Source organism: Geotrypetes seraphini, chromosome 4, assembly GCF_902459505.1.
Source record: "Geotrypetes seraphini chromosome 4, aGeoSer1.1, whole genome shotgun sequence".
Taxonomy (NCBI): domain Eukaryota; kingdom Metazoa; phylum Chordata; class Amphibia; order Gymnophiona; family Dermophiidae; genus Geotrypetes; species Geotrypetes seraphini.
The window spans coordinates 13,688,241-13,715,276 of NC_047087.1; the positions used below are offsets into that span (position 1 = coordinate 13,688,241).

Consider the following 27,036-nt stretch of genomic DNA (forward strand, 5'->3'; position numbering starts at 1 on the left):
GCTACCAGAGAAGAACAGGTTTGCTGGTCCAGGGGTGCTGACGGAGGCTGAGGAAGAGGTGCTTGATTTGAGGCAGGAGGAGTGGAAGAGGTTCCAGATCGGTGGCAGAAGGGGAAAGGAAAGACCTGCTGGCTGACATATAGGGCCAGTGATGTCACTGGCCCAGGCATTTGGTGCCCTTTTTCACTAGCGCCCTGGACCAGAAACTTACCTGGTCCATAGGTGAAGCCAGCCCTGTCGCCAGCCCAGCACTCATGACAACAAACAAAAGTCATTACTGTTGGTCCAGGTGCCTTGAACATCTGTACGTACTGCTGCTGCCTCCCACCCCCTCCATAACTGGAAGTTCGGAGGGTAAAGATCATGGCAGGCTTTGAGCATGAGCCATAGTACTCTTGTTTTGCACTGATGGCGGCACGGCAGCAACAGCAACATGTGGGAGGACTTGGAGCAAGGTAGGCCTAGCAGGGGGTAGGGAAGCATGGAGATAGAGAGATGTTGGAATCTATGGGAGTGGGGAGTAGATATAGGAAGGAAGAGTGGATGCCGTTCACCAGGGAAGGAGAGGTAGATGATGGGCATCTGGGAGGGGGAGGAAAAGGAAGGATAGAAGTTGGATGCCTTGGGAAGTTGGGAATAGAAGGAGCTATTGGGGGGGGGGAAGCCTTGAGCTCCCCCGAGGGTATATCAGATACTGACCCTGCAGCATCACCTAGAGTTCTGGTCTCTGGCAAAGAGTAACTTCCTAATAAGATGTAGAGAAATGGTATTAGAAGATGGCTTTGTTGACACAGAGAAAGGGAGAGATGAACACACACCTTTTCAGTTATCTCTGTTAGACACCATACTGCACTTAACTAAATGTTCTCAACATTCATCATATTTGATGACAGATGTTTTATCTACATTTTGCCTTCTTTTCCTAGCTCCAGACAAGTGCTGGCTCTGCCCTCAGGACCAATGGTCAGACCCAGGAAGCTCTTCGTGTTGGCCAAAGAGTTCCGTCTACCAGTTTTGGCCAGATTATGTCAGCGTTGCACTGGGGATCTTGTCAGCCCTGGGGATGGGTCTTACTCTCTTTGTCTTGGCTGTTTATGTCAAGCATCAGGACACGCCCATCGTCAAAACTGCTGGTGGTTTATTCTACTTCAACATGGCTGGCTTGTTCTGTTCTTTTGCAAGTGTTGCCTTCATCCTTGGAGAACCTCAGAACTGGAAATGCAAACTTCGAAAGCCCATATTTTATATCAGTTTTGCTGTCTGCCTTTCCTGTATGTTAGCAAAGACCATTCGCATCCTGTGTGCCTTTTCAAGCCCTTTAGGGAAACCAAGCAAATTGCAAACCCACCTGTATCTCATTATCGTTGCACTTGGACCCTCAATTCAGTTTCTTATCTGTGCACTCTGGGTCTCTATAGACCCTCCAGAAATGAACGTTGTGTACCCTAAAGCTAAGCCTTACATTATTCTGGAGTGTTTCAAAGAGACAGGGTTGGGCGCCTCCTTTGCAATGGGATACCTGTGTTTCTTGGCGTTTTGTTTACTGGCTTGTACTATGAGGAGCCAGTCCTTGCCCTCAAACTTCAACGAGGCTCAGGGGGTATCCTTTGCCACGATTATCTTTTTCGTTACCTGGCTGTCTGTTTTCCCAGTTTTGCACTCTTCCAACCACTATACCCCGAGAAGTATCATCCTTGCTCTTGTCATATTGTCATCTGCTCATAGCTTCCTGGTGTTTCTCTTCTTCCACAACTGTTATATTATTCTCTTTAAACCAGAATGCAACACAGTAGAGTGGATTAAAAAATCTACGTACGAATACTGCCAGAAGATCTCCAGAGAAGCTAATCTGAGTATCAGACTGTAGACAAGCCCTGTTGTACGCCCCATAAACTATAAGCTTAGGACCTCCAAGGAAAATTGACAAAAAAAAGATTGTGAAGTGCCTCAGATAAAAATATGATCTTATAAATAATATACTTCATTACATAGTAACATAGTAAATGACAGCCGATAAAGACCTGAACGGTCCTTCTAATCTGCCCATTAGTTACATGCATTATAAATTCATAATTTAATTAAATTGTCCATTTTTCTTTGATATCTCTGGGCCATAGACCTTGAAAGTCCGCCCAGTATTGTCCTTAAATCCCAACTTCTGGAGTTGCCGTCAAAGCTAACTCCAGCCCATCATTTGAACCCACAACCTCAGGGTGCTGAGGCTGTAGCTTTAACCACTGCATCACACTCTCTCCTGTACCTTTTACTCAGTAACAGTAGGGCCTGTGTTCTGAATTCTCTTTATTGGAGCCCAGGTCAAGGGCAGCATGGGCAAGTTGTTGGCACCTGCGTCTCCTGCAGGACTAGTTAAAAAAACCCCTTTCCCCTTCTCTATGGCAGTTTACGAGAGCAGCAAAATCTGTTGTATCCTCCCACTAGAGAAGAAATATAATCTGGCCAGGAGCTATAAGGATCAGAACTAGAACCTGGAAATTGTTTTTGTAATTGATCTCTGTGTTCATAACTTCATTTTACTGTTCTATTACTCTGTAAATGACCTCCTCCTGTCTTTTTCTCTATTGTTACTTTGACAACACATATTATTGTCAAGCCAATAAAATGATCTGAATATCAATCTGGATCCATTTTTTGTGACGGTCTGCCTGGGCAACACAGCACTTTCCCAAGCTAATCCTAGAGTACACCCCAACCCGTCTGGTTTTCAGACTATTCGCAATCAATATGCACAAGAATAGATTTGCATGCACGGCCTGTATTATGCAAATCCCTCTCATGCATATTCATTATGGATAGCTAAACATCAGAGTGGCTAGGGCAGGGGGGGTCAAGCATAAAGCCTGTGGGCCGTTTCCAGCTCACAAAGCCCCTTTTTCCAGCAGGCAGAACAGTGATCGGTGGTGACCTGAGGCCTGACCCCAGAAATAGGGTTACCATAGTGGTGAATGCAAAAGAGGACCCATGACCCTCCCCCGGCCCCACCCACACCCTGCCCCTGACTCCACCTCCACCCTGCCTCTACCAAGCCCTGCCCCTGCCTTCCACAGTCCCAGTCCCACCCGTTTCCATAGACCCCTTCCCATCCTGGGTACCCTTTTAGCCCTCATCTATCCTTCATAGCATCTCATCAGTCTTTCAGTCCCAGCTCCATCCCTATCTCTCTTTCCTTCCCTTGCTCCAAGGCCATCCTAATATCCCTGTCCTCATATTCCACCCCTGACCAGCTTTTCTTCCTTCTTTACCCCTTCTTCTGTACCCCACCCTAGGACCAATCTCTCTCTCTTCTCTCCCCTGCCCCCATGGTACTGCAACTCCCCCCTTCACCATCCCAGCATCTGCCACTCGCTCCCTCTTCATTCAACTGCATCCCGACAACAGAGCCTATACCCCACCCCCCAGTGGGAACCATAGACCTCTTTCTCCAGCTCCCAACTCTCCCACTTACCTCCTTCCTGGCTGCTGCATTGAATCTTTGGGCAGCAGCAGCAACGAGGGAAGCCTGCTGCCACCGGCTTACCCAGAAGCTGCCTCTCTGCAAGTCCAGCCCCTGAAGAACATAGGGAGAGGGGAGACATAATTGAGACATTTAAATACATCACAGGACGTATCGAAGTGGAAGATGATATCTTCTTTCTCAGGGGACTCTCTGCCACTAGAGGGCATCCGCTCAAACTCAGAGGTGGGAAATTTTATGGCGACATCAGGAAGTATTTCTTCACAGAAAGAGTGGTTGACCGTTGGAATGAGCTTCCAGCGCAGGTGATCGAGGCCAGCAGCGTGCTGGACTTTAAGAATAAATGGGATAACTATGTGGGATCCCTACGAGGGTCGAACTGGAATATCGGTCGCTAGGTATAGACTTAAGAGGATAGGTCAGTAGACTTGATGGGCTATAGCCCTTTTCTGCCATCATCTTCTATGTTTCTATGTTTCTACGCGGGAACAGGAAGTCACTGCAGAGAGGTAGCTTCCAGGTCAGGCCAGTGGCAGCAGGCTTCCCTCATTGCTGCTGATGGACTGCCCGAAAATTCAATGCAGCGGAGGGAGAAGGAGGTAGGTGGGGGGGGGGGGGGGGGTCGGGAGCGCCTGCAAAACCCGGACAGATTCCCCCCTTTAAAAAAAGAACAAACCATCCAGGCACCCAGACAGTCCTCTAAAAAGAGGACATGTCCGGGTTTCCCCAGACGTTAGGTAACCCTAGCCAGAAATGCAGCTGCGATCACCGCCATCACTGGAGGAAAGCCGGCCAAAAAGAAGCAGAGAGAAACGGCAGAGAGCATTTGTGTTATGTCCGGTTGCTGGCAGAGGCAGCGGGAGTTGATAAGACTCAGAAGCTGCTCCTTTTCAATACGACGTCCAAATCGGATGTTGCATATTTTGCAAAAAAAAACGTCCCCAAATCCAACGTCAAACACGGCCAGTTTCGAACCACAAAAAGGTCTGTATTTTTAGTTCAAAAATTGCTCTATTGTAGATGTTGTACTTAGTGCGTATTTTTGTAAGGGCCAAAATGGCCAAGTTATGTGCACAATTATACAATACAGGCATCGACCCCTAACTGACCTTTGCACCAGGTTTTTCATTGGTACAAACGACTGCGCCTGAACTTATTCATGGTTCCCAGGCCTAAGCTGTTCTGTAAACTGCGCCTAACTTTAAGCGTGGCTTATAGAATAACACTTTTTTTCAGCCCCAATTTCTTAGGCTCCTTATATAGTACGGTATTTCCCCCATGCTCATTTGTGTTGATTTTGCTTAATTGGGGATTTCTAATGTCGCTTCCTGGGGGTGGGGAGTTAAGAATCCTTTGGAAACTAACCCCCTCTTGTACTAAGGTGCGCTCTGCTTTTTAGCGCTGCGATAAATATTAGCACGCGCTAAAACCCTTAACGCACCTTAGTAAAAGAAGGCCTATGCATAGGGTTACCAGATTTTAGTTAACTAAAATCCGAACCCATAGCCCTGCCCCCTGGCCCGCCCAGTTCTGCCCCATTCTGCCCATGCCATGCCACAGCCCCGCCCCTTCAACCTGTTCTCGCAGGTCGGGAGGGCATCCGTGCATGTGCTGATGCCCTTCCGACGCGGTCCCAAAGAAGAAGCTTTTCGAAATCCGGACAAAGTGCCGGGTTTTGAAAAGCCGTCCGGATATGTCCTCTAAAACGAGGACGTGTCCGGGTAAATCCAGACATCTGGTACCCCTACATTTGGCTCCAGAAAAAGTAAGATGGAGTGAGGCATCCAGGTTTTAATTCTACTGAAAGTAGGGTTGCCAGATTTTTCTTTCGGAAAATCCGGACCCTAGCCCTGCCCCTAGGCCTGCCTTTAAAAAAACTTCAGCGATCGTACCATATAAAAGCAATGGCAGTAAAACCCGGATGTCTCAATCCATCCTCCTTTTGTCTGGAGCCATATGGTGTACGTGAACGTGTAAAGAGCAGCTCTTTGTGGATGTTAGCTAGGTTACGATCCAATAGAAATGAAGTAAAAGAAACCAAATTAAAGGATTCATTCTGCCTGTAAACATTCATGTATTTACTGTTTTTCCATTCCACCTGCAAGCTCTGGAAGTGGTGAACATCCAGCTGCAGTTGTGAACCTGATTAACTCGCAGACGGGGCGTTTCAAGCAGGCTGGAGGCAATGCCCACGCCTGGCTGGGGGCTGGCAGGCCGATTACGTCTATTCAGTGAGCCAGGCCTCAGCCTGCTGTAACCTGAGAGCTGGAGGTTGGTAACCATGGCGGCTGCCGGTTAAACAGAGGCCTGGTGGGCCAGGAGCTGGTCCAAGGGGGAAGCTGAGCTCTGGGAGAATGCAGCCTGCTCCTTGCATCCTGGCTGCCTGGGCCTGCCTCCTCCTCTCCCGGCCTCCTCCTTCGTCTCAGGCAGGGAGATCCTCCATCGCTTTCTCCCTGCCAGACAACTGTGCTGGCAACGAGTTCTTCAACACTGTGAGCCTTGCCTGCAGCCCTTGTGGGCCTCACCAGGTGAAGAGTCCCGACGGTAAGTGGAAAGGCTATGCCTGCAAATGCCAGACACTCTTGCTTTTCATTAAAGAGCTCGATCACCGCCAGGGTAGCCGTTTTAACTGGGGAACATAGCCTTACATTATACTGCCAAAGTAACAGTGGATGCTGGGAATACAGGGATCCTGTCCTGTGTCACTTCACCGTGTACAGCTGCCGGGTAACCTGAGGTACGGTGCTACAGTGAGCAATTTAAGCAAAGAGCAGCGCTTCTCAGCCCTCTCCTGGAGGCATGCCTAGTCAGCTGGGTTTTCAGGATTACCACAACAAAAATTCATAAGATAGATTGGCATAATTCAGGGCTTCAAGTTATGTCATTTATTTAAATACCACTTATATCCTGAGTGGTTTACATTCAGGTACTTTATCATCTGTCCCAGCAGGCTCAAACTCTATCTAGTGTACCTGGGGCAATGAGGGGATTAAGTGACTTGCCCAGGGTCACAAGGAGCAGCGAGGGATTTGAACCCCCAACCTCAGGGTGCTAAGGCTGTAGACCTAACCTCTGTGCCACACACGCCCACATGCATGCTCACTGTGAAAACTTCACTGGCTTGCTGTGTTTCCAGGACAGGGTCAGCCCTAATGAAGATGCATGAGAGAAATTTGCATATAATGGAGGTGACAGGCATGCAAATCCGCTCCGTGCATATTCATTAGGGCCATCCTGAAAACCTGACAGGCCGATGGTCCTCCAGGACAGAGTTGAGAGCCATCACTATAGAGCAGGGGTGTCAAAGTCCCTCCTCGAGGGCCGCAATCCAGTCGAGTTTTCAGGATTTCCCCCAATAAATATGCATGAGATCTGTTACCATACAATGAAAGCAGTACATGCAAATAGATCTCATGCATATTCATTGGGGGAATCCTGAAAACCTAAATGGATTGCGGCCCTCGAGGAGGGACTTTGACACCCCTGCTATAGAGTATAGTGCTGCTATATAACTTTGATATATGATGCAACACTAATAGTGGAACCAGGGGGTATAGTGCTAATGTTTAACTGAACTGTTAACAGTACCACAGTATGAACGTAACCTGGAAATATAGTGATGCTGTGTAATCTGGAGGTACAATTAGGGATACCAGATTTTACATATGTAAAATCTGGACCCCCCCCTAGCCCCGCCCCCAGGCCCGCCCAGACCTACCCATCCCCACCCCCATTACGCCCTTGCCACATCCCAGCCTCGCCCCATCAGCCTGCTCATCTCGATCTGGAGGGCATCCGCGCATGCTTGAATGCTCTTCCCAACGCAATTTGCTTTTTAAAACCCGGACAAAGTGCCAGGTTTTGAAAAGCCGTCTGGACGCCCGGTTCCGCCTTCTAAATTTGGACGTATGGTAATCCTAGGTACAATGCTACAGTCATCACAGTAGCATAACACCTTTACAGAAGCTCATGTAAACCACTCTGAATTGACTCCCCAGTCATTAGTAGAGGGATAGAAGTTCTCAATGAACATAAGCTTGGCAGTATAGTGCTACAATTTAAATTTGATGTGCAGTACCACAGTGATGATATAACCTGAGAGAATAGTGCTGCTATGTAACCTCAGAGTGCAATAGAAATGTAATGTGGGAGACCAGCGCTGTTACGAATTCCCAAGTATAGTGCTACAGTAATAATGTGACTTGGGAGTATAGTTCTATGGAGAGAATGAGCAGAGCTGCCAAGCTTTATACTGATGATGGTTGTGAGGGCAGAGATGCCAAGTTACCCAGTTCCAGGCTGGAGATTTGAGACAGTCCTGGATTTCTGATCATTCCAACCCAGTGGAGGGTTACTAGATGACCGGATTTCCCCGGCATGTCCTTCCTTTTGAGAATATGTCCGGGGGGGGGGGGGGGGGTCGGGATTGCTTTTCAAAACCCGGCACTTTGTCCGGGTTTTGAAGAGCTCCTGATGTCAGGACGGCATCCGCGAATGAGCGGATGCAACGCGGTGACATCATACGGACGCGTGTGATGTCATCACGTCACATTTGTGCGTGCGTGGATGCCGTCCCAACGCATGAACAGGTTAAGGGGTGGGGCTGGGGGGCAGGATTTGAACAGAACTGGGCAGGCCTGGGGGTGTGGCCATGGGTCCGGATTTTCCTTGGGGAAAATCTGGTAACCTTATCCTGGTGCATTATGGGACTTGCAGCACTGATTTCAATGGGCCGGATCGGGCAATACAAATTCCACTCTGCTCTGTAATGTAAGTTCAAACCCAGAATTATTTCCTGATTTAATTCGTTTCTATCCCGTTTTCCCGTTACAGGTTAAACCTACATATTATACAGTTAACAGGTTACGTTTTGCACTGGATTTATCCTAATTTGACATCCACTAGGGATCTTAACCAATAAACATAGTCTACAGTTTACAAGTGAAAATTTGCCATAGTTCCAGTACAAGGTTCTTCAATAACTGTTCCAAAATCTCCAGGCTGGAACTAGGTAATTGACATTTCTGTGAGGGTGGTGAGCAATCCAGAAACTCCCAACAATAACTACAATCTCTGGTTTTTAGGTCTGAAATGTGTTTGCGCCAGCACATTTTCCATGAGAGATGTGGGAAATCCGGTCGTGGAATGCAACTCCTGTAATGTAGGTATTATTCAAATAGAAGGGGGGATGGGGGCAGTGCAGGTGTGTCAGTAAAATTAACAGAAGCTTTAAATAGATTGATTTTCCCAGCAAACTTGGGTATTACTAAGGTTTGGGGAAAAGGTCTAAAAATTTCAGTTCACAACATTGATTGGTCATATTTTTGGACTAAAGTTAATAGACCTACTGTATGTGCAAGTAAGAGAATGACAAGTGGGGCAAATTTTTCATCATCCTCGCAGGAACTCAATTTCCCTGTTCCTGTCCTTGCCCCATTCCCGTAAGCTCCGCCTTAACCGCACAAGCCACAAACACTTATGATTTTAAAGTGTTTGAGGCTTGTGCAGGTGAGGACGTAGCTTGCAGGAATGGGGCAGGGACAGGAAAGGAAAATGAGTTCCCACGGGGACAGGAAAACATTTGTCCCCATGTTATTTTCTAGTGCAAGTTTAACTCAGTCTTTATTGTTCATGTTTCACTGTGCCTTCTGGACTCCATTAAAAAAATGGAAAGCAGGGATGGTGAGCTACATCTGGGCATGAGTAGATTTTCCTGGACTCTGGGTGATCGGAGCCAGCAGCTTCAAGCTTCCTCCTAAGAGGAAAAGTTCCCATCTTCTGTCCATTTCAGAAGAGACTTAAGACCAGACCACTTTTCTGTTTCTAATCCTGTTTCTCAAAACTTTTCACGTGATGTCCACAGTTTCTGCATTAATCCTTAGAAACATCCCAATGAGAAGCTGCATCGCTTCCTGAGATTCTCAGAAAAGTGGGGTGTGGGAGTCTCTGTCCCCCGCACATGCTGCTAGGGTCACCAGACCGTCTGGGTGTCCGGATGGATTTTCAAAACCCGGCAGTTTGTCCGTGTTTTGGAAGGCCCTTAGCTTGGGGCAACATCGGGAGGACCTCCGAGAACGCACAGATGTGAAGTGATGATGTCGCACGCATGCTTGCGATGTCACAGTATCACATCCATGCATGCTCGGAAGTCTTCCAGACACAGCCCAGACTCGGGGAAGGAGAAGAGATGAGGTTTGTGTGTGTGTGTGGGGGGGGTCCACGTGTCCTTTTTTTCTTGAACAAATCTGGTAACCCTACATGCTACTGACAGTTCCCTTCCTGTGTCCTCTTTCAGGCCGTTCAGGTTGTGTCCTTTGACCAAAGATTTTGCCTCCAGTGTTTAAGTGAAAGCTGCCATTGTGGATCCAGTCAAGTGCGAGGTAGAGTTTATGGTCTTCATCTTCCATCCAAAAACAATCAATGCAATGTACAAAATAGGTAGAAAGAAAAAGTTATAAAAGCACCAATCAAAATGCAATCATATTAAAAAAAAAACCCAAACACCTGGATATTTGACATCAGCTTCTGGTGCTTACTTTTCCATGTCTGAGTTCTTATTTTCAGAAAATATATTCAATAAAATAGGCTGTTTAGTAATACTATTTATTATTTCTATAGCGCTAAAAAGCGTACGCAGTGCTGTACATTTTAACATACAATAATAATAATAACTTTATTTTATATACTGCCATACCACAAATAGTTCTAAGCGGTTTACAAGGGAAGAGACTGTGTACAGACGGCGACATTACAGAGAACTTTCGAAATTACATTGGCATGCTAAGTTTAGTCAGGTTTATCTGGAAGTGTTTTGGAAGTACATCAGGTTGAAGTGGGGGTCAGATAAATTTGTCAAAGAGATAAGTTTTTATTATTTACGTTTAGTACGAAAGTGCATTTGAGATGAAGTTGGTTAAACATTTGCCTGCTTTGAATGATAAAGTTCTATCGAGGTATCGCTTGTAGGCGCAACCCTTTAGGGATGGAAAAGCGAACAAGTAGGTATTAGTTGTGCCTGGGAATTCGAATTGGTGAGACAGATAGGATGGGGATGAACCTGTCATGGTTTTGAAACAAAGGCAATCAAACTTAAAAACGACCCTTGCTTCCACAGGCAGCCAGTGTAGTTTTCTGTAATATGGGCTTACATGGTCTGATTTCTTGAGGCCATAAATGAGACGGACCTCAGCATTTTGGATGACTCTCAGTCGTTTGATGTTTTTTTTTGAGAGATCCCAAGTATATAATATTGCAGTAGTCTAAGGTACTTAAGATCAGGGATTGAACCAACAGTCGAAAGAAGTCAAAGCATTGTTTAATGGTACGAAGTTTCCATAGAGTGAGAAAGCATTTTTTGACTTGAGCATTAGTGTGATCTTCAAACGTCAGGCTTCGGTCCAGGGTGACGCCAAGGATTTTGGTTGTGGGATTAATTGGGTAGTCTGATCCATTTAGTCTCAAGGAGGTGTTCACAATCTTTTTATTGGGACTTGCTCAGAAGAGTTTACAATCTAATTTAGACAGGACATTACAGGGTTGGGGAGATTATGGTAGAGGAAATGATACAGTGGGTAGAGGTATCTGACAGCAGTGAGTGGGAGTTAAGAGTTGAAAACAGATTCAAAAAAGCGGGCCTTTAGCTTGGATTTGAACGCTGCCAGGGATGGAGTCCGACATATTGATTCAGGCAGCCTGTTCCAGGCATACGGTGCCGCAAGAAAGAAGGGACGGAGCCTGGAGTTGGCAGTGGAAGAGAAAGGTACAGATAAGAGGGGCTTGCCCGATGCCCGATGAGCGGAGTACACGGGGGGGGGGGGAGGAGCATAGGGGGAGATGATCGAGGAGAGATATCGGGGAGCTTCAGAGCGAACGCACTTGTAGATCAGCAAGAGGAGTTTAAACTGTATTCGGAAACGGATGGGGAGCCAATGAAGCGACTTGAGGAGAGGGGTAATGTGAGAATAGCGGCTCTCGTGGAATATGTTTGCAACACTTATGCCAACTCCTTCTACTTTGCTGCAACCATTTGCCTGGAACCTACCTGACTCGGAACGTCAGGCTCCGTCTCTGGCAGTATTCCAATCCAGGCTGAAAGCTCACTTTTTTAAAGCTCTGTTTAAGTCATAATCCAATCCACTTGTAAAGCACCCATTTCTGTTTGTATTGTCTTTATTGTATTTTGATCTACCACTCGTACATGAGTATTACGCGATTTACAGAATTAAATATCTGTCCCAACTGGTCTCACAATCCAAACTAAAGTGCCTAAGAGGAGAACATCACCGGAGGAATGGAGAAGGGCTGTTGTGGTCCCTCTCCACAGAAGTAGAAGTCAGGAAGAAGTAGGGAATTACAGGCCGATAAGTCTGACTTCTGTGGTAAGCAAATTAATGGAAACGCTTTTAAAACAGAGAATAGTGAAATTTCTGTAATCCTGTGGATTACAGGACCGGAGGCAACATGGATTCACGAGAGGTAGGTCTTGTCAGACAAATCTAATCAATTTCTTTGACTGGGTGACCAGAGAATTGGATAGAGGGAGTGCGCTAGATGTGGTGTATTTAGATTTTAGCAAAGCCTTTGACAGTGTTCCACACAGACGTCTGATAAATAAACTGAGTGCCCTCGGGATGGGTCCCAAAGTGACGGGCTGGGTCAAGAACTGGTTGAGTGGAAGGTGACAGAGGGTAGTGGTCAATGGAGATCGCTCTGAGGAAAGGGATGTTACTAGTGGTGTGCCTCAGGGTTCTGTTCTTGGGCCTGTTCTTTTTAACATTTTTATAAATGATATTGTTGAAGAGTTGTCAGGTAAGATTTGCCTCTTTGCAGATGATACCAAAATCTACAATAGAGTAGATGCTCAGGATGGTGTGAATAACATGAAGAAAGACCTGGTGAAGCTTGAAGAATGGTCTGAAATTTGGCAGCTAAAATTTAATGCTAAGAAATGCAAGGTCATGCATTTCTTCTGCCAAAACCAGAGGGAACGGTACAGTTTAGGGGGAGAAAGAAAAGGAGAAACCCCCCCAGAGAAGACATAATATTAGCAACCCAATAGCAAAATTGAACCCACAATAACGAGGAAGAATGAAATAAAGATTACATTTCCAAATTTTGAATAGTAAATCTAATAAATTAAATATAAAAATTACAAAGTAAGCAAGAATTTAAAAAGAAATCCCTCTCTAGTCCGCTACCCTATCCGCCTCATCCCTACCTGAGCAATGTGTATATAGATTCACCCTTTTTGTCGTGTTTGTCTGTCATAATTAGATTGTAAGCTCTTTCAAGCAGGGACTGTCTCTTGTGTGCTTAATGTACGTGTACGTCTTGTGGCGCTATACAAATAATAAATATCAGTAATAGTGTTATAGGTCCGCTATGACAGCTTTTGTCCAGTGGATGAGGTGTATAAACATTTCCACCCAAGAGGTACAGGGACAGTTAGCTGGGAGACACTGAGAAGAGACTTGCGGACAGTTCAGGAGCTGCCTCTCTGTTGAATCATCTTTTCCTGTATTTTGTAGAGGAAAACTTCAGTGTGCTGACAGCCTTATGTGCCAACTGCAGTGGACTGTCGCTTCCAAATGCAATTGGAAATGAGTAAGTGGTGGCATGATGCCATGGAAGAACTCGGGGGTTCCTTGAACAGGGGAGTCAGGGCACCACGCTTTATCCATTTCACCAACGCTGTGCTCTTATGAGAATTAAGCACAAGTGGCCATACAACTCCAAATTTATTTAATCTACCTCAAATATAACACCAGAAGGCAAATCTAAACGGTTTACAATTAAAAAAGACAAAACAGAAAGGAAAACAATTGAGAATATGGGGAAAGAGGGAATCGGGGATTACAAGAAAAATGAAAAGGGATGAACAATGTGGTAAGGGAGAGAACAAAGAATTTAAATCTGTCCACACAGAAGAAAAGTAGCCATCAGGAGGAAGTAAGTGAAGAGCTAAAGGCCAAAGAGAAGTCGTAGACCTTTAATTGTGCCTTGAAGGTTACAAATGATTTCTCTGAACGAAGGTAAAAAGGCCAAGAATTCCAGAAAGTAGGAGCCATAACACAGAATGAAGAATTCCTATGGAAGTCCAGAAAAAGTTGTCTTAAGATTTTGACACCTGTAGGAAAGACAGGAGGGTGAGAGCAGGGCGACGATCCCTCTAAGCCAGTGGTCTCAAACTTGTGGCCTGCCAGGTACTATTTTGAGGCCCTCAGTATTTTTATCATAATCACAGAAGTAAAATAAAACAGTTTCTTGATCATATGTCTCTTTAGCTGTAAATTACAATATTATTATTAAGACTTGGCCAAAAGGAAAGATTTATAAACTATAAAGAGTTTTACCTCATGCAAAATTGTCATTTCTTTAATAAGACATTAACTATTTTTCTGAGGCCCTCCAAGTACCTACAAATCCCAAATGTGGCCCTGCAAAGGGTTTGACTTTGAGACCACTGCTCTAATCTAAGCCATGTAACAGTCCTCCAACCTCTTTCCTGCCAGTGGGGGGCAATGCTTCAATATTGTGTTTTCAATCACTAGGGACATAGAGATCCTCTGGAGTCTCCAGAACGTGCTTGTCCTTCATGAATGAAAGTCTGACATTGAAACTAGGGTTACCAGATTTTACTGTAGTAAAATCCGGACCTCCTAGATCCGTCCCCCTAGGCCCGCCCAGTTCCACCCATCCCTGCCCAGTTCGACCCCAGTCATCCCCCCTCCCCCAGCTGCCTGCTCTTGTTGGACAGGAGCGCATCTGTGCATACGCGGATGCCCTCCTGTCCGAAGTGATGTCGAGGGAGCTTTTCAAAACCCGGACAAAGTGCCGGGTTTTGAAAAGCCGTCTGGACCCCCGGACATATCCTCAAAAACGAGGACATGTTCGGGGAAATCTGGACATCCAGTATCTCTAATTGAAACAGCATTGCCACTGCTTAGCTTAGAAAGTAGGGGTCCGCCCTAGGTGCCTACACAGCCAAGGGGGGTTCCATGGAACTTGAACTCAGGGTGAGGGTTCTGGGCCCAAGTGTCATGATGGTTCTAAAGTAACTATCTGTTCATAATAAATAAACTGCTGTGGTTCTACCACATAAAACACAATATTTCAAATGCATGACCCTTATCTCAAAACATATATATTTATTGAATTTGTTCTCTATCCCATTGTCCCCAAAGAGCTCAGATCAGGTGATAGTGGAATTAGAAAAGGTAGCCAAGGTAATAAAGTGTATGGAGCTCCTCTCATATGAGGAAAGACTAAAGCGGTTAGGGCAGGTGAGGAGTACCCTAGGACTGTTCTCTGTGACCCTGGACAAGTCACCTAAGCCTCCAATGCCCCAGGTACAAAATGAGTGTGGTAATGTAACTAGAAAAAGGTGGTATACAAGTCCTAATCTCCCTTCCCCCCGCTTCAGCTTGGAGAAGGTACAGCCAAGAGGAGATATGATTGAAGTCTACAAAATGCTGAGTGGTATGGAATGGGTACTGGTGAATCAATTGTTTTTTACTCCATCAGAAATTACAAAGACTAGGGGGGGGGACACTCGATGAAGTTCCAGGAGGAAATAATAATAACAACTTAATTTTTGTATACCGCAATACCATGACAAGTTCTAAGTGGTTCACAATAAAGAGACAACTGACTCGGAATAGTTAAGCTCTGGAACACATTGCCAGAGGATGTGGTAATGGCAGTTAACGTAGATGGGTTTATGAAAGGTTTGGACTAGTTCCTGGAGGAAAAGGCCATAGTCTGCTATTGAGACAGACATGGGGGAAGCCACTGCTGGGATCCTAGCATGGATTGTTGCTACTCTCTGGGTTTCTGTCAGACGTTTTGTGACCTGGATTGGCTAATGTGGAAGCAGAATATTGGTCTAGATGGCCCACTGGTCCGACTCAGTCTAGCTATTCTTATGCACCTCTTACCTAATTTGGCATGTGCCTGTGTTCAAATACTGGTCTTTAGAAGTTTCTCAATTCTTTTTACTTTCATTGGTCAGAAAGGTTTCCCAGGTGTGTGTTTTGAACTCTTTCCTTTTGCCTGACAATGCTCTCTCCATCCATCAGACACACCTTTTCCCTGTGGGCTCCTAAGAACATAAGAAACCAAAAGAAACTCTGTGGAATAATAATAATAATAATTTTATTCTTATAGAGCGCCAAAGCCGTGGTAGTTCGAGGCGGTTTACAACAAAGAAGAGCTGGACAAACAGCGAATACAGGTACATTGTAAGATCATCAAAATACAGGAGAGCAGGATACAGAGGAGAGGCATAAGAGATTTTGGGAACAATTCAGTTAGGGTTGGAGAGGACTATATTCGAAAAAGTCAAAGTTCCAAAGGTACACTAAAATCATCCACATAAAAGCCTTAAAGGACCTGTATCCCTAGCGGACTATGTGGATGATTTTAGTGTACCTTTGGAACTTTGACTTTTTCAAATAAAGTCCATTAAGGAACATCGTCATTCCACAGAGTTTATTTTGGGGTCATTTTTTTTGGTTTTTGGCTTGTTGCCTCCTAAGAACATAAGACACGCCATTCTAGTTCAGACCAAAAGTTCATTAAACCCAACATCTTGTCTCAACAAGGGATACTTTGACTCATTAGCAAGTACCCATCAGATCCCAGAGAGCCAATTTATTTATTCATTCACTTTTCTATTCCATTCTGCCAGGGGAGCTCAGAACAGTTTACATGACTTTATTCAGATACTCCAGCATTTTCCCCTGACTGTCCTGGTGGGCTCACAATCTATCTAATGTACCTGGGGCAATGGGGGGATTAAGTGACTTGCCCAGGGTCACGAGGAGCACTGGGGGTTTGAACCCACAATCTCAGGGTGCTGAGGCTGTAGCTTTAACCACTGCACCACTCTAGAAATTGAAGTGTAGTAACAGTGAGCCAAGTATAAGATAATCAAGCCATTGTGACATCACTGATGAGGTTGGCTCTTATTGGTGGAATGAGGCATTGTGATGTCACAATACCAGCTCTGGTAGCAGAGGCTGGAACTTTTCACACTATTTATTTATTCAGTTTTTTTTCTATACTGTTCTCCCAGGGGAGCTCAGAACGGTTTACGTGAGTTTATTCAGCTACTCAAGCATTTTTCCCTGTCTGTCCTGGTGGGCTCACAATCTATCTAATGTGCCTGGGGCAAGTCTGACAAAGATGGCAAAATAGAGTTTACAAAGCATGGTAAAAATATAATATGGCAAAACATGGTATGGTGAGACACAGCGTGAGAAGGAAGAAAAGACAACAGATTGCCGGCTGTGCTGGTTCTCATTGCACTTGTTGCATTTATTCACATGGTTTTATTACATCACTCTGAGTGTATCCGAAAGCACAAGATAACATAAGGCTGTTTGATAAGTTTCTCATAATGATCAAGACTCCTGGTGCAAGCCTGTTTGGCCGAAACACGAACGTGTCGAGTCTGCATTGGAATCAATAAAATGATTGGAACCCAGAGGTCTCCTTCCTGCTCCGGTGTGAGAAGGAATTTGTCTCCTGGTGTGAGAAGGAATATGTCTCCTGTGCGAGACATAGAATGAAACACATAAGTGAAATAATGGTTACTGCGGATGGGCAGACTAGATGGGCCATTTGGCCTTTATCTGCCATGTTTGAGACTCGAGGCGGTGAAGAGTCGAGCCCTTTTATCAGAAGGTCCATGGAATGTGGGTTAGCGCACTCTCATAGAGGGTCAGTGGAAGAGGTGGGTTTTTATTGCCTTCCTGAAGTTCAGTAGACCTTCTAACGATCTTATGCGGGTAGGTAGTTTGTTCCAGAGGCACAGTAGGTACTGCGAGTAAGATCTTTTCGGGGTGTTCTCATTTCTAATCTAATCTTCTATTTCTGCGTCGCTTATACCTAGGTGGGCTCAAGGTGACTTATAGAGAGGAACGAGGATGGAGGAGGGGGAGGGGAGGGGAGGGAGAAGAGAGAGGGGGGAGGGGAAAGGGAGGATACAGGTGATTAAGTGTCAAATAGCTGAGTTTTCAATTTCTTCTGAAATATGGTGTGGTTAGGTTATGTTCTGATCGCTTCAGTAAGGTCATTCCAAGTTTTTAAACCAAAAAAGGTGAACATAGACTGGAAAACATGTTTGTATTGAAGATTTTTTGTGGAGGGGAGATTTAGAAATATTTTGCTGAGGGTTCTGCAGGAGGTAGACCATACTTTGGAGAAGAATTGGACGAGAGGAGCCGTGGAGTTTTCATAAGGTATACGGTGAATGATGCATGAAGTTTTGAAGGTTATTCGTGATGGGATGGGTAGCCAGTGCAGTTGCCTGGTGAAGGCTGTAATCGAGTTGTATTTTCTCAGGTTGAAGATTAATCTGACAGCTGTGTTTTGGATAAGTTGCATTTTGTGGATTAAAGCGGTGTTGAGTCCTATGTAGATGGAGTTGCAGTAGTCTAATTGTGGTAGTATCATCAGTTGTACAATTAGGGCAAAGTAGTGCTAGTGAAAGTATGGTCTGATTAATCTTAGTTGTCTCAAGGTGTAAAGGGATTTCTTTCGGAGACTGGAGACTTGTAGTTCCGTGGTAAGTGTGGAGTCAAGTATGCAACCCAGGATTTTGGAGGATTCTTCTACAGGGAGGGTCTTGCCCGATCGAAGAGTGATGCTTGTTGATGCCTTCTGTTGGGGAGAAGTGATGACTTTCTCCAAATCTGCCTATAATTTTGAATGGACTTTTCCTCCAGGAACTTATCCAAACCTCATTTAAACTCAGACATGCTAGATGCCTTTGCCGAATCTTCTGGCAAAAAATTCCACAGCTTGATCGTGCACCGAGGGGAAAAAAAAAACTTTCTCCAGTTTGTTTTAAAGGAGTATATTTTTTTAGTCCTAGCACTTTCTGAATGCATAAACGACTGTCCCTTCTTTAGCTGTTATTTTATAAATCTGTGTCAGTCCTAGTGACCGGTCCTTTCTCTGCTTCTGCATTTCCCAGGTGTGTACCATGCCAGGCAACTTTTCCACAATGTAAATGCCCAGAAGCCAACCAGGTAAGTCCTGAGGACTCTCACCTTTAGCATGAAAGTATTCATTTGTGCACCAAACGGTACTGTTCCTCAACCCTGTGTGCTTCTCTGTAGTATGTTAAGATGTTGGAGAGAGGCATTAGGACTATCGTGCTGGTTATGAGAAGCAGCGGTTATGTTCGCTTGTTATCAGAGTCTGATCTAGTGCGGGGCTGTAGGAACCATGTTTCACTAGATAAGGGTGGGTGGGTGTGCCAGATGCATCATTCAATCACCTGGCCATCCGTATCAAAGAGGAGAGTGGAGCCAAAGCTGCACAGAGCAGTAGCCATGCCTCACAAGGCCCACACTGAACATTCGCATGCTTTAGCTGCAAGCAAGTTATTATATGATCAATAAATGCGATGTCTTGCCTTTATTTCAGACCGGAGGACTTTGTTTCCCCTCTGCTGTCACGCCCCAGGTAAATGTTGCCATCGCTGTTGGGATCCATTGCAAATCAAGGCTGCATCGCTGTGTTGCAATGTGTTCTTAATGTTGGTGGAGCTATATGCTTTGTTCAAACATTTCTATGTCTCTAAATTAATGGTACATTTTTCAAGACATGTAGCCTCCCTCGTATCGTTCTCCACAGAGCTCCCTGTCTTCAGAAAACCCATGATCTATGCCAGTGGTCTCCAACTCAAACCCTTTGCAGGGCCACATTTTGGATCTGTAGGTACTTAGAGGGCCTCGGAAAAAAATAGTTAATGTCTTATTAAAGAAATGACAATTTTGCATAAAGTAAAACTCTTCATAGTTTATAAATCTTTCCTTTTGACTAAGTCTTAATACTAATATTGTAGTTTATAGCTAAAGCAACATATGATCAAGAAACTGTTTTATTTTACTTTGATTATGATAAACATACCGAGGGCCTCAAAATAGTACATGGCGGGCCGCATGTGACCCCCGGGCCGCGAGTTTGAGACCACTGATCTATGCATACTGCTTTCTCCTAACGTGGAGGCACAGATGGATTTGTGGAGGGGATGGCTTTATCATTTTTGGATGCATTTGTACCTCAGCAGGATCCATGACAGCCAGGGCAGGATTAATTCATCGAGGGCCCCTAGGCACACAAGTACACTGGGCCCCCTGCCCCGTCCCACCCCACTATGCGCCCAGGCGGAAACAGGAAGCTGCGTCAGAGGGAAGCTTTGGGCAAGCAGCACCGCTTGCACAATTACAATTCCCGTTGTCTTTCTTACCCGCGTTGCTTGCTTGTCTTACTTTCCGTCGATCGGGGTGGAGCCCACATTGTCGTTTGGGGGGTGGCCCGCGTTGCCGATTGATGTTGGAGGGGCCCATCGCCGTTTGGAAAAACCAATGTTGATGCCCTCCTTCATCGGGCCCCCCTGGCCATTACGGGCCCTAGGCACGTGCCTACTTGGCTTGTTGGTTAATCCTGCCCTGATGATAGCACCTGGTCTGAGGATAGGAAATGTTAGGGAAAATAAATCACAAAAGTTGAAAAAAATAGTGACTAAAGCCTTCCCCCCCCCAAAAAAAAAAATGCCTAGGTGAAAAAGTAATATATCTCTAATCAACATGACGAGCCATCCAGCAATATTTAATTAGTGACAGAAAGGGGTTTCATCTCCCATGTGAAGTTTGGGGAGGGAGGGAACACTCAATGAAGTTACAGGGAAATACTTTTAAAACCAATAGAAGGGATTTTTTTTCACTCAGAGAATAGTTAAGCTCTGGAACGCATTGCCAAAGGATGTGGTAAGAGTGGATAGCGTAGCTGGTTTTAAGAAAGGTTTGGACAAGTTCCTGGAGGAAAAGTCCATAGTCTGTTATTGAGAAAGACATGGGGGAAGCCACTGCTTGCCCTGGAATATTGCTACTCTTTGGGTTTTGACCAGGTACTAGTGACCTGGATTAGCCACCTTGAGAACGGGCTACTGAGCTTGACCCAGTAACTTATCTTTCTTGCATTAATTAAGAAGAGTTTGCTGGGTGGCTCGTTATATTGCTTAGAGAAATATTCATTCTTTAGCACTCTCCAGACCAGTAGAGGTTAACTTTACGAATGGGTATATATCTAATCATGACCAGCAGGTGGAGACTGAAAACAAAACTTTGGGACAGTATATACTATCCTCCCTTCTCTATTTCCCTCAGTCTTCTTTCAGTCTCCAGCAGGTGTTGAGTGATCTGTACCCATCTCTCTTGGTAGGGCTGTTGGAATTTGTTTAGGGGTTTATTGTCCCTGTTTTTGGCCGGACGGAGCTTGGTCGGGCCCTGTTTGGGGGTCCGTCCGACCTCGGGGGTGTCAAACCCGGCGGGTCACGAGCGGGGTCCCTCCCCCCACTTCCTCCACCTCCCCACATTTTTTTAGAGGAGCCTCAGCAGTAAGCCTTGCCCCCTAAGTCAAGCAAGGCATATTGCTTCGAGAGCCTGTGGAGTCTGTTCTGTAAAAAAAAAAAAAAAAAAAAAAATCCTGAGGTAGTGCTGGTCTGAAGGGTTGTTTCCCTTTAAGAAAACTGTATTTTACTGTATTTTTTCATGTAACCAGCACTTTTTTATAGCTAGGTCGCGTCTGGAGCAATTGTGCCCTTCTCCGGGGGAGTAGGCCACAATTTTAGTCCAGCCGCGAGGCACTCGCGGCCGGCCTGAACTCGGCGGTTTGGGTCGGTGAGGTGGTGGAGCTCCGTCGGCAGCGGCTGCAGGCGCCCAGAGCTCCCCGCCGATGGTGCCTCGCGAGTCGGCTTGGAGCAGTGGGGAAGCCCGGTCTTCCACAACCGCCCACGGAGGGATTCCCCGAAGGATTCCCTCTCAGCTGATTTTTTGACAGCTGATGCCGACTTGCCTGTCTTAGCGGCTGGGACTGTTCAGTCTTCTCAGCCGCTACAGGCCATGGAGGGAGCATTTTTGGCGGGAACTTCGCCATTTTCTTTGTCTGGCCCCTCCATTTTGTCTGCAACCTCAGGTGACCTTCCCCCTGTATGGCGAACACAGGGGCAGGTTTCAGCTTGGACCCCTGCTGGGGCAGGGAGTCCCTGGGGACCCCCAGGGGTTTTTTGCCCCCAATTTATTTTCTTTCTTTGTGCGGACTTTTGGGGGTCCCACGTGCGCCTGGGGGGTTTCGGGGGGGGATTCCCTCCGCGCCCCCTATGGCTTTGCCTCCCTCTTTTCGTTTGGCGTCCCCTCTTCCTCCTCCCTCTTCCAAGCGCCCGCGGGGGGGCTTGGATTGCGAATTGGTGGGCGGAGGAGCGTGTTGGCCTGGTTGAGGACCTGGCTGCTTTGGCGGGCTTCCAGGATCCTCTAGAGGGGACGCCTGTTGGCAGCGGGGCGGCGGGTTTCCCGTCTTCCAGAGCAGATGCGTCCGTGGTGCGTTTTTTTATTCAGAGGGATGAGCTTTTAGACCTGTGTAGCAGGTCTCCTTGGTGCTGCATTTTTGCAGTGGCGCCGCCGGAGACCCCGCGTATGGGGGCCCCTCTGCTTCAGGGGGTCTGTCCTGGTTCCCGCTCTTTTCCTGTGCGTCAGGATTTGCGGGATTTTGTGTTGGCGCAGTGGCCTATGGGCGCAGTTTCGTTTGGTGTGCGCCTTGGCTCTTGGGTATCCCGTCCCGGAGGGAGGTAGGGCTACCTTAATTTCGCCAATGGGGAACGCGGTGGTCTCGGCACTTCCTAAGCGGCATACCGTGCCTGTTATGGACGGTTCTGCTCTTAGGGTCTCGGAGGCGCGTGCGTTAGAGACTCTTCTTAAGTATGATTTTGATGTCTCTGCCTTTGGGGTCCAGGCGGCTGTTTGTGGGGAGCTAGTCGCTCGCGCCGTGTTTCGGTGGGCTGAGCGTGTCCTGGATCGGGAGTCTGATGACTGGTCTCTAGTGGATCAGGAGGTAGCGAAGATTGCGATGGCTGCCTCGTTCCTCTCAGATGCTCTTTATGACTTGGTGCGGATTTCGGCTAAGTCTATGGCATGGCCGCGCGGCGTATTTTGTGGCTGCGCGCTTGGGCGGCGGATTCTGCGTCCAAAGCTAAGTTTACTAAAGTTCCCTTTAGGGGGTCTTTTTGTTTGGAGAGGAATTAGATGAGTTGATTCAGACTCTGACGGACTCGAAGGTGCCCCGTCTGCCTGAGGACCGTGCCCGCCCTGCGTCTAGGTGTGGGGCTGCCCGGGGGCGTTTGCGGGAATTTCGCAAGTATCGCCCGGGGCGTGGGGCTGCTTCTTTCCCGGCTCAGGGTTTTTCCCGGGGTCGGTTCTTCCAGCGCATGCAGCCCTTTCGGGGGGGCCCGTCGGGGGGCAGGGAATCCCTCCGCCGGTTCCCCCGCTTCCCGTCCTGCGCAATGACTCCTTGCCGGCGCCCTCTTTGGTTCCGGTGGGGGCCCGGCTGCGCAACTTTTTCCCGAGATCGCGTCCGATCAGTGGGTCCTTGAGGTGGTGCGGGACGGTTACGCTCTGGAGTTTACCCGCTCTCTGCCGGACCTTTTCCTCGCTTCTCCATGTCAGACTCCATGGAAGACGCAGGCTTTTCGTCAGACCCTTCAGCGTTTGCTAGATCTCGAGGCAGTGGTGCCGGTGTCCCCTACGGAGTGGGGCACCGGCAGGTACTCCATTTACTTTGTGGTGGCCATAAAGGAGGGGACCTTTCGGCCCATCCTGGATGTCTCTCGATCTGACGGAGGCCTACTTGCAGGTTCCAATTCGGGCCTCTCATCAGCACTTCCTTCGCTTTGCGATCTTGGGGCGGCACTTTCAGTTCTGTGCGCTTCCCTTTGGTCTGGCCACGGCTCCTCGGACGTTCACCACGGTAATGGTGGTCGTCGCGGCAGCCTTGCGGTCGGTGGGCATCCTGGTTCTCCCCTACCTGGACGACTGGTTGATTCGGGCAAAGTCGTTGCAGGAGAGCTCCCGGGTTACGGCTCGGGTGGTGGAGTTTCTCCGGTCGCTGGGCTGGGTGGTCAACCTTTCCAAGAGTCGGTTGGTCCCGGCTCAGCGTCTGGAGTGCCTTGGGGTTATGTTCGACATCTCCTTGGGGAAGGTCTTCCTTCCAGAGGCCCGGGTGAGCAAATTGCAATCTCAGATTCGCCTGCTTTTGGCGTCCCGGGGTCCTCGGGCGCGAGATTTCCTCCAAGTCCTGGGGTCAATGGCGGCGTCCCTGGACGTGGTGAGGTGGGCGCGGGCCCACATGCGTCCTCTTCAGTATGCTCTGCTCCGGAGGTGGTCTCCCCGGAGGCAAGATTTGGATGTTCCGGTTCCCCTGCGAGGCTTGGCGCGCTGCAGTCTGCGCTGGTGGCTCCGGACCCCTCACCTGGTTCAGGGGGTGGGTCTGGATCTCCCGCAGTGGACGGTGCTCCTTACGGATGCGAGTCTCCTCGGTTGGGGGGCTCAGTTTATGGGCCACTCAGCTCGGGGCACCTGGTCCGCGGAGGAGGCCTCCTGGTCGATCAACGAGTTGGAGACCAGAGCGGTCAGGCTGGCGCTGTTAGCTTTCCACTCCCTTTTGCTGGGCAAGTCGGTCAGAGTCCTGTCGGACAATGCCACGGCGGTGGCTTATGTCAATCGTCAGGGGGGCACCAAGAGCACTCCTGTGGCGCAGGAGGCGGCTCGGCTCATGGTTTGGGCGGAGTCCCATCTTCTGGACCTCTCGGCTTCTCATATAGCCGGGGTAGAAAATGTTCAGGCAGACTTCCTCAGTCGTCACTTCCTGGATCCAGGAGAGTGGTTTCTCAGCGCCGGAGCGTTTCGGTTGATAGTGCAAGATTGGGGGCAGCCCCTGATGGACCTGATGGCCACGAGTGGCAACGCCAAAGTGCCCCGCTTCTTCAGTCGTCGCAGGGAAGGGCTGGCCGAGGGTCTGGATGCTCTGGTCCAGCCGTGGCCAACGGAGGGGCTGTTGTATGTGTTCCCTCCTTAGCCGCTGGTGGGCAGAGTGCTTCTTCGCATTGTTCACCATCCTGGTTTGGTGGTGCTGGTGGCTCCGGATTGGCCTCGACGTCCGTGGTATGCGGATCTGGTGAGACACCTGGTGGCGGTTCCTCTTCCTCTGCCTCTCTCGGACGACCTTCTGATGCAGGGTCCCATTCCCTTGTTCGACCCGTCTCTCTTCTGTCTTACGGCGTGGCTCTTGAAAGGGGTCGCCTTAGCAAGAAGGGATATTCAGACAAGGTGATCGCTACACTGTTGGGGTCCCGGAGGCTTTCTACCTCTCGGGCTTATGTGCGGGTTTGGCGTCTCTTTGAGGAATGGTGTCGGGCGCGGGGAGTGACCTCTTTTCGCGCTTCTCTGCCTAACATTCTAGAGTTCTTGCAGGATGGCCTGGATAGAGGCCTGGCTTAGTCTTCTCTCCGGGTTCATCTTGCGGCCCTGTCGACCTTTCGAGGGTTGGTGTCAGGTCAGCGTTTATCGGCTCTTCCTGATGTGATTCGGTTTCTGCGGGCGGCCAAGTTGCTTAGGCCTCCCCTACGGCCCTCGGTTCCCTCTTGGGATCTTAATCTGGTTCTCTCTGTTTTGGTGCGCCCGCCTTTCGAGCCCTTGGACGACTGTTCTTTGAAGGACCTTACTTTGAAGGCGGTCTTTTTGGTGGCCATTACTTCTGCTAGGAGTATTTCTGAGCTGCAGGCTTTCTCTTGTAGGGCTCCCTTCTTGGAGTTGTCTAGGGAGCGGGTCGTCTTGCGGCCTGTTCCTTCCTTTCTGCCGAAGGTTGTTTCTCTTTTCATGTCAATCAATCGGTGGTTCTCCCGGTCTTGGGTGGTCGGGAGGGCTCTTCTGAGCAACGGCAGCTGCGCAAGTTGGATGTCGGTCGGGTCCTTCGCTCTGATGTGCAGCGGACCCAGGAATTCCGGAAGTCCGATCATCTCTTTGTCCTCCTGGCTGGTCCTCGTCGGGGAGCTGGCGCTTCTAAGGCTACTATTGCGCGCTGGATCAAGGAGACGATTGCTTCCGCTTATCTTCTGAAACAGCAGCCTGTTCCGGAGTTTCTCAAGGCTCCTTCCACTCGGGGTCAGGCGGCTTCTTGGGCTGAGTCGTCGCTCGTGCCTCCGGTGGATATTTGTAAGGCTGCGGTTTGGTCCTCCTTGTATTCTTTTGTTAGACATTATCGGGTAGATGTTCAGGCGCGTCGGGACGCGGTGTTCGGTGAGCGTGTTCTGGTATCGGCCCTTCGGGGGTCCCGCCCGTGAGAGGGACTGCTTTGGTACGTCCCATTCGTAAAGTTAACCTCTACTGGTCTGGAGAGTGCTAAAGAAGGAGAAATTAGGTTCTTACCTGCTAATTTACTTTCTTTTAGCTTCTCCAGACCAGTAGAGGTCCCCACCCTGTCTGTTGTTGTTGTTGTTGTTGGGGCTGTTTTCGCGGGCAGTTTTTGTTTTTTGCTGCGGGTTCTAGTATTTTTCTAGGGCCGGGGAGAATTAAAGAACAGCGGCTGTGGCTCGGCTGGCTTAGCTGGCGAGCTGTGGGGACATTTTCCTTCGGGTATTTCTCCTCTGCATTTTCCAACAGCATTTGGGTATGTTATTTGTTACTCCTGTTCGGAGTATTGTTTTCTTCCTGTTTTCCAGTTCTTGGTTCTGCTTGGCTATTCGGCAGACTGAGGGAAATAGAGAAGGGAGGATAGTATATACTGTCCCAAAGTTTTGTTTTCAGTCTCCACCTGCTGGTCATGATTAGATATATACCCATTCGTAAAGTTAACCTCTACTGGTCTGGAGAAGCTAAAAGAAAGTAAATTAGCAGGTAAGAACCTAATTTCTCCTTTTTCACCTTTCCACTGTTTGAAGGAAAAAACTAACACCAGAACTTAATGTAACATGACACTTAGATGGTAACTGTAATAACATGTCATATATGTGTTTTATTTAAATTATGTTTGACCTTTCATAAGGTAGAAGTTGTTCTGTGTTCCATGATTTGATATTAATAAAGTGATTTCAAATAAATGATGTTACAAAACACTAATTTAAAAAAATTATTTTAACCTAACAATATGCTTATTTACTGCAGCTACCACTCAGTTCTGTGTGGTTTGCAGAGTAAAGATGCCAGACTTTCACAGTGAATTACAATCCCTTGGTTAAAAATTGACCAAACAATTTTCTAAATGCCAAGTAGGTGTTGGAACTTAATATAAAATTACCAAGATGTTAATCCCATATACCGCAAGGCAGACAAAAGCGAAAAATTCAACAGAACTACAGTGATATATCGAATCAAAGAACAAAAGAAAAAACGGCAGGAATGGTGTACAAAATGCCACGTCTTTAATAAACATGAAAGTAATCATAACATAAGAACATAAGACTTGCCGCTACTGGGTCAGACCAGTGGTCCATCGTGCCCAGCAGTCCGCTCATGCGGCAGCCCCCAGGTCAAAGACCAGTGCCCTACCAGAGCCCTACCTACATACTTTCCGGTTCAGCAGGAACTTGTCCAGCGTAGTCTTGAAACCCTGGAGGGTGTTTTCCCCTACAACAGCCTCCGGAAGAACGTTCCAGTTTTCCACCACTTTCTGGGTGAAAAACTTACGTTTGTATGAAATCTATCCCCTTTTAACTTTAGAGAGTG

At 47.5% G+C, this 27,036-nt stretch overlaps 2 protein-coding genes across 5 annotated transcripts in view; both read left to right on the forward strand.

Moving 5' to 3' along the window:
* The first annotated feature begins 353 nt into the window (after positions 1-353).
* On the forward strand, positions 354-1,867 carry LOC117359112 (extracellular calcium-sensing receptor-like). Its single transcript, XM_033941297.1, has 2 exons — positions 354-455; positions 927-1,867. The coding sequence occupies exons 1-2, from the start codon at positions 434-436 to the stop codon at positions 1,865-1,867; spliced, it is 963 nt and encodes a 320-aa protein (XP_033797188.1). The 5' UTR covers positions 354-433.
* Positions 1,868-5,708: 3,841 nt separating this feature from the next.
* Positions 5,709-27,036, forward strand: part of LOC117358884 (meckelin-like) — an 88,785-nt gene continuing 67,457 nt past the window's right edge. For 3 of the 4 annotated variants that reach the window (XM_033940703.1, XM_033940705.1, XM_033940704.1), the window contains exons 1-6: positions 5,709-6,016; positions 8,557-8,633; positions 9,768-9,852; positions 13,000-13,075; positions 18,453-18,507; positions 18,908-18,946. In XM_033940703.1, the coding sequence (XP_033796594.1) occupies positions 5,827-6,016; positions 8,557-8,633; positions 9,768-9,852; positions 13,000-13,075; positions 18,453-18,507; positions 18,908-18,946 (522 nt within the window). In that variant the 5' untranslated portion in view covers positions 5,709-5,826. Of the gene's footprint in view, positions 6,017-8,106; positions 8,243-8,556; positions 8,634-9,767; positions 9,853-12,999; positions 13,076-18,452; positions 18,508-18,907; positions 18,947-27,036 lie in introns of those variants that run through there. The other variant, XM_033940706.1, reaches the window with a different exon arrangement.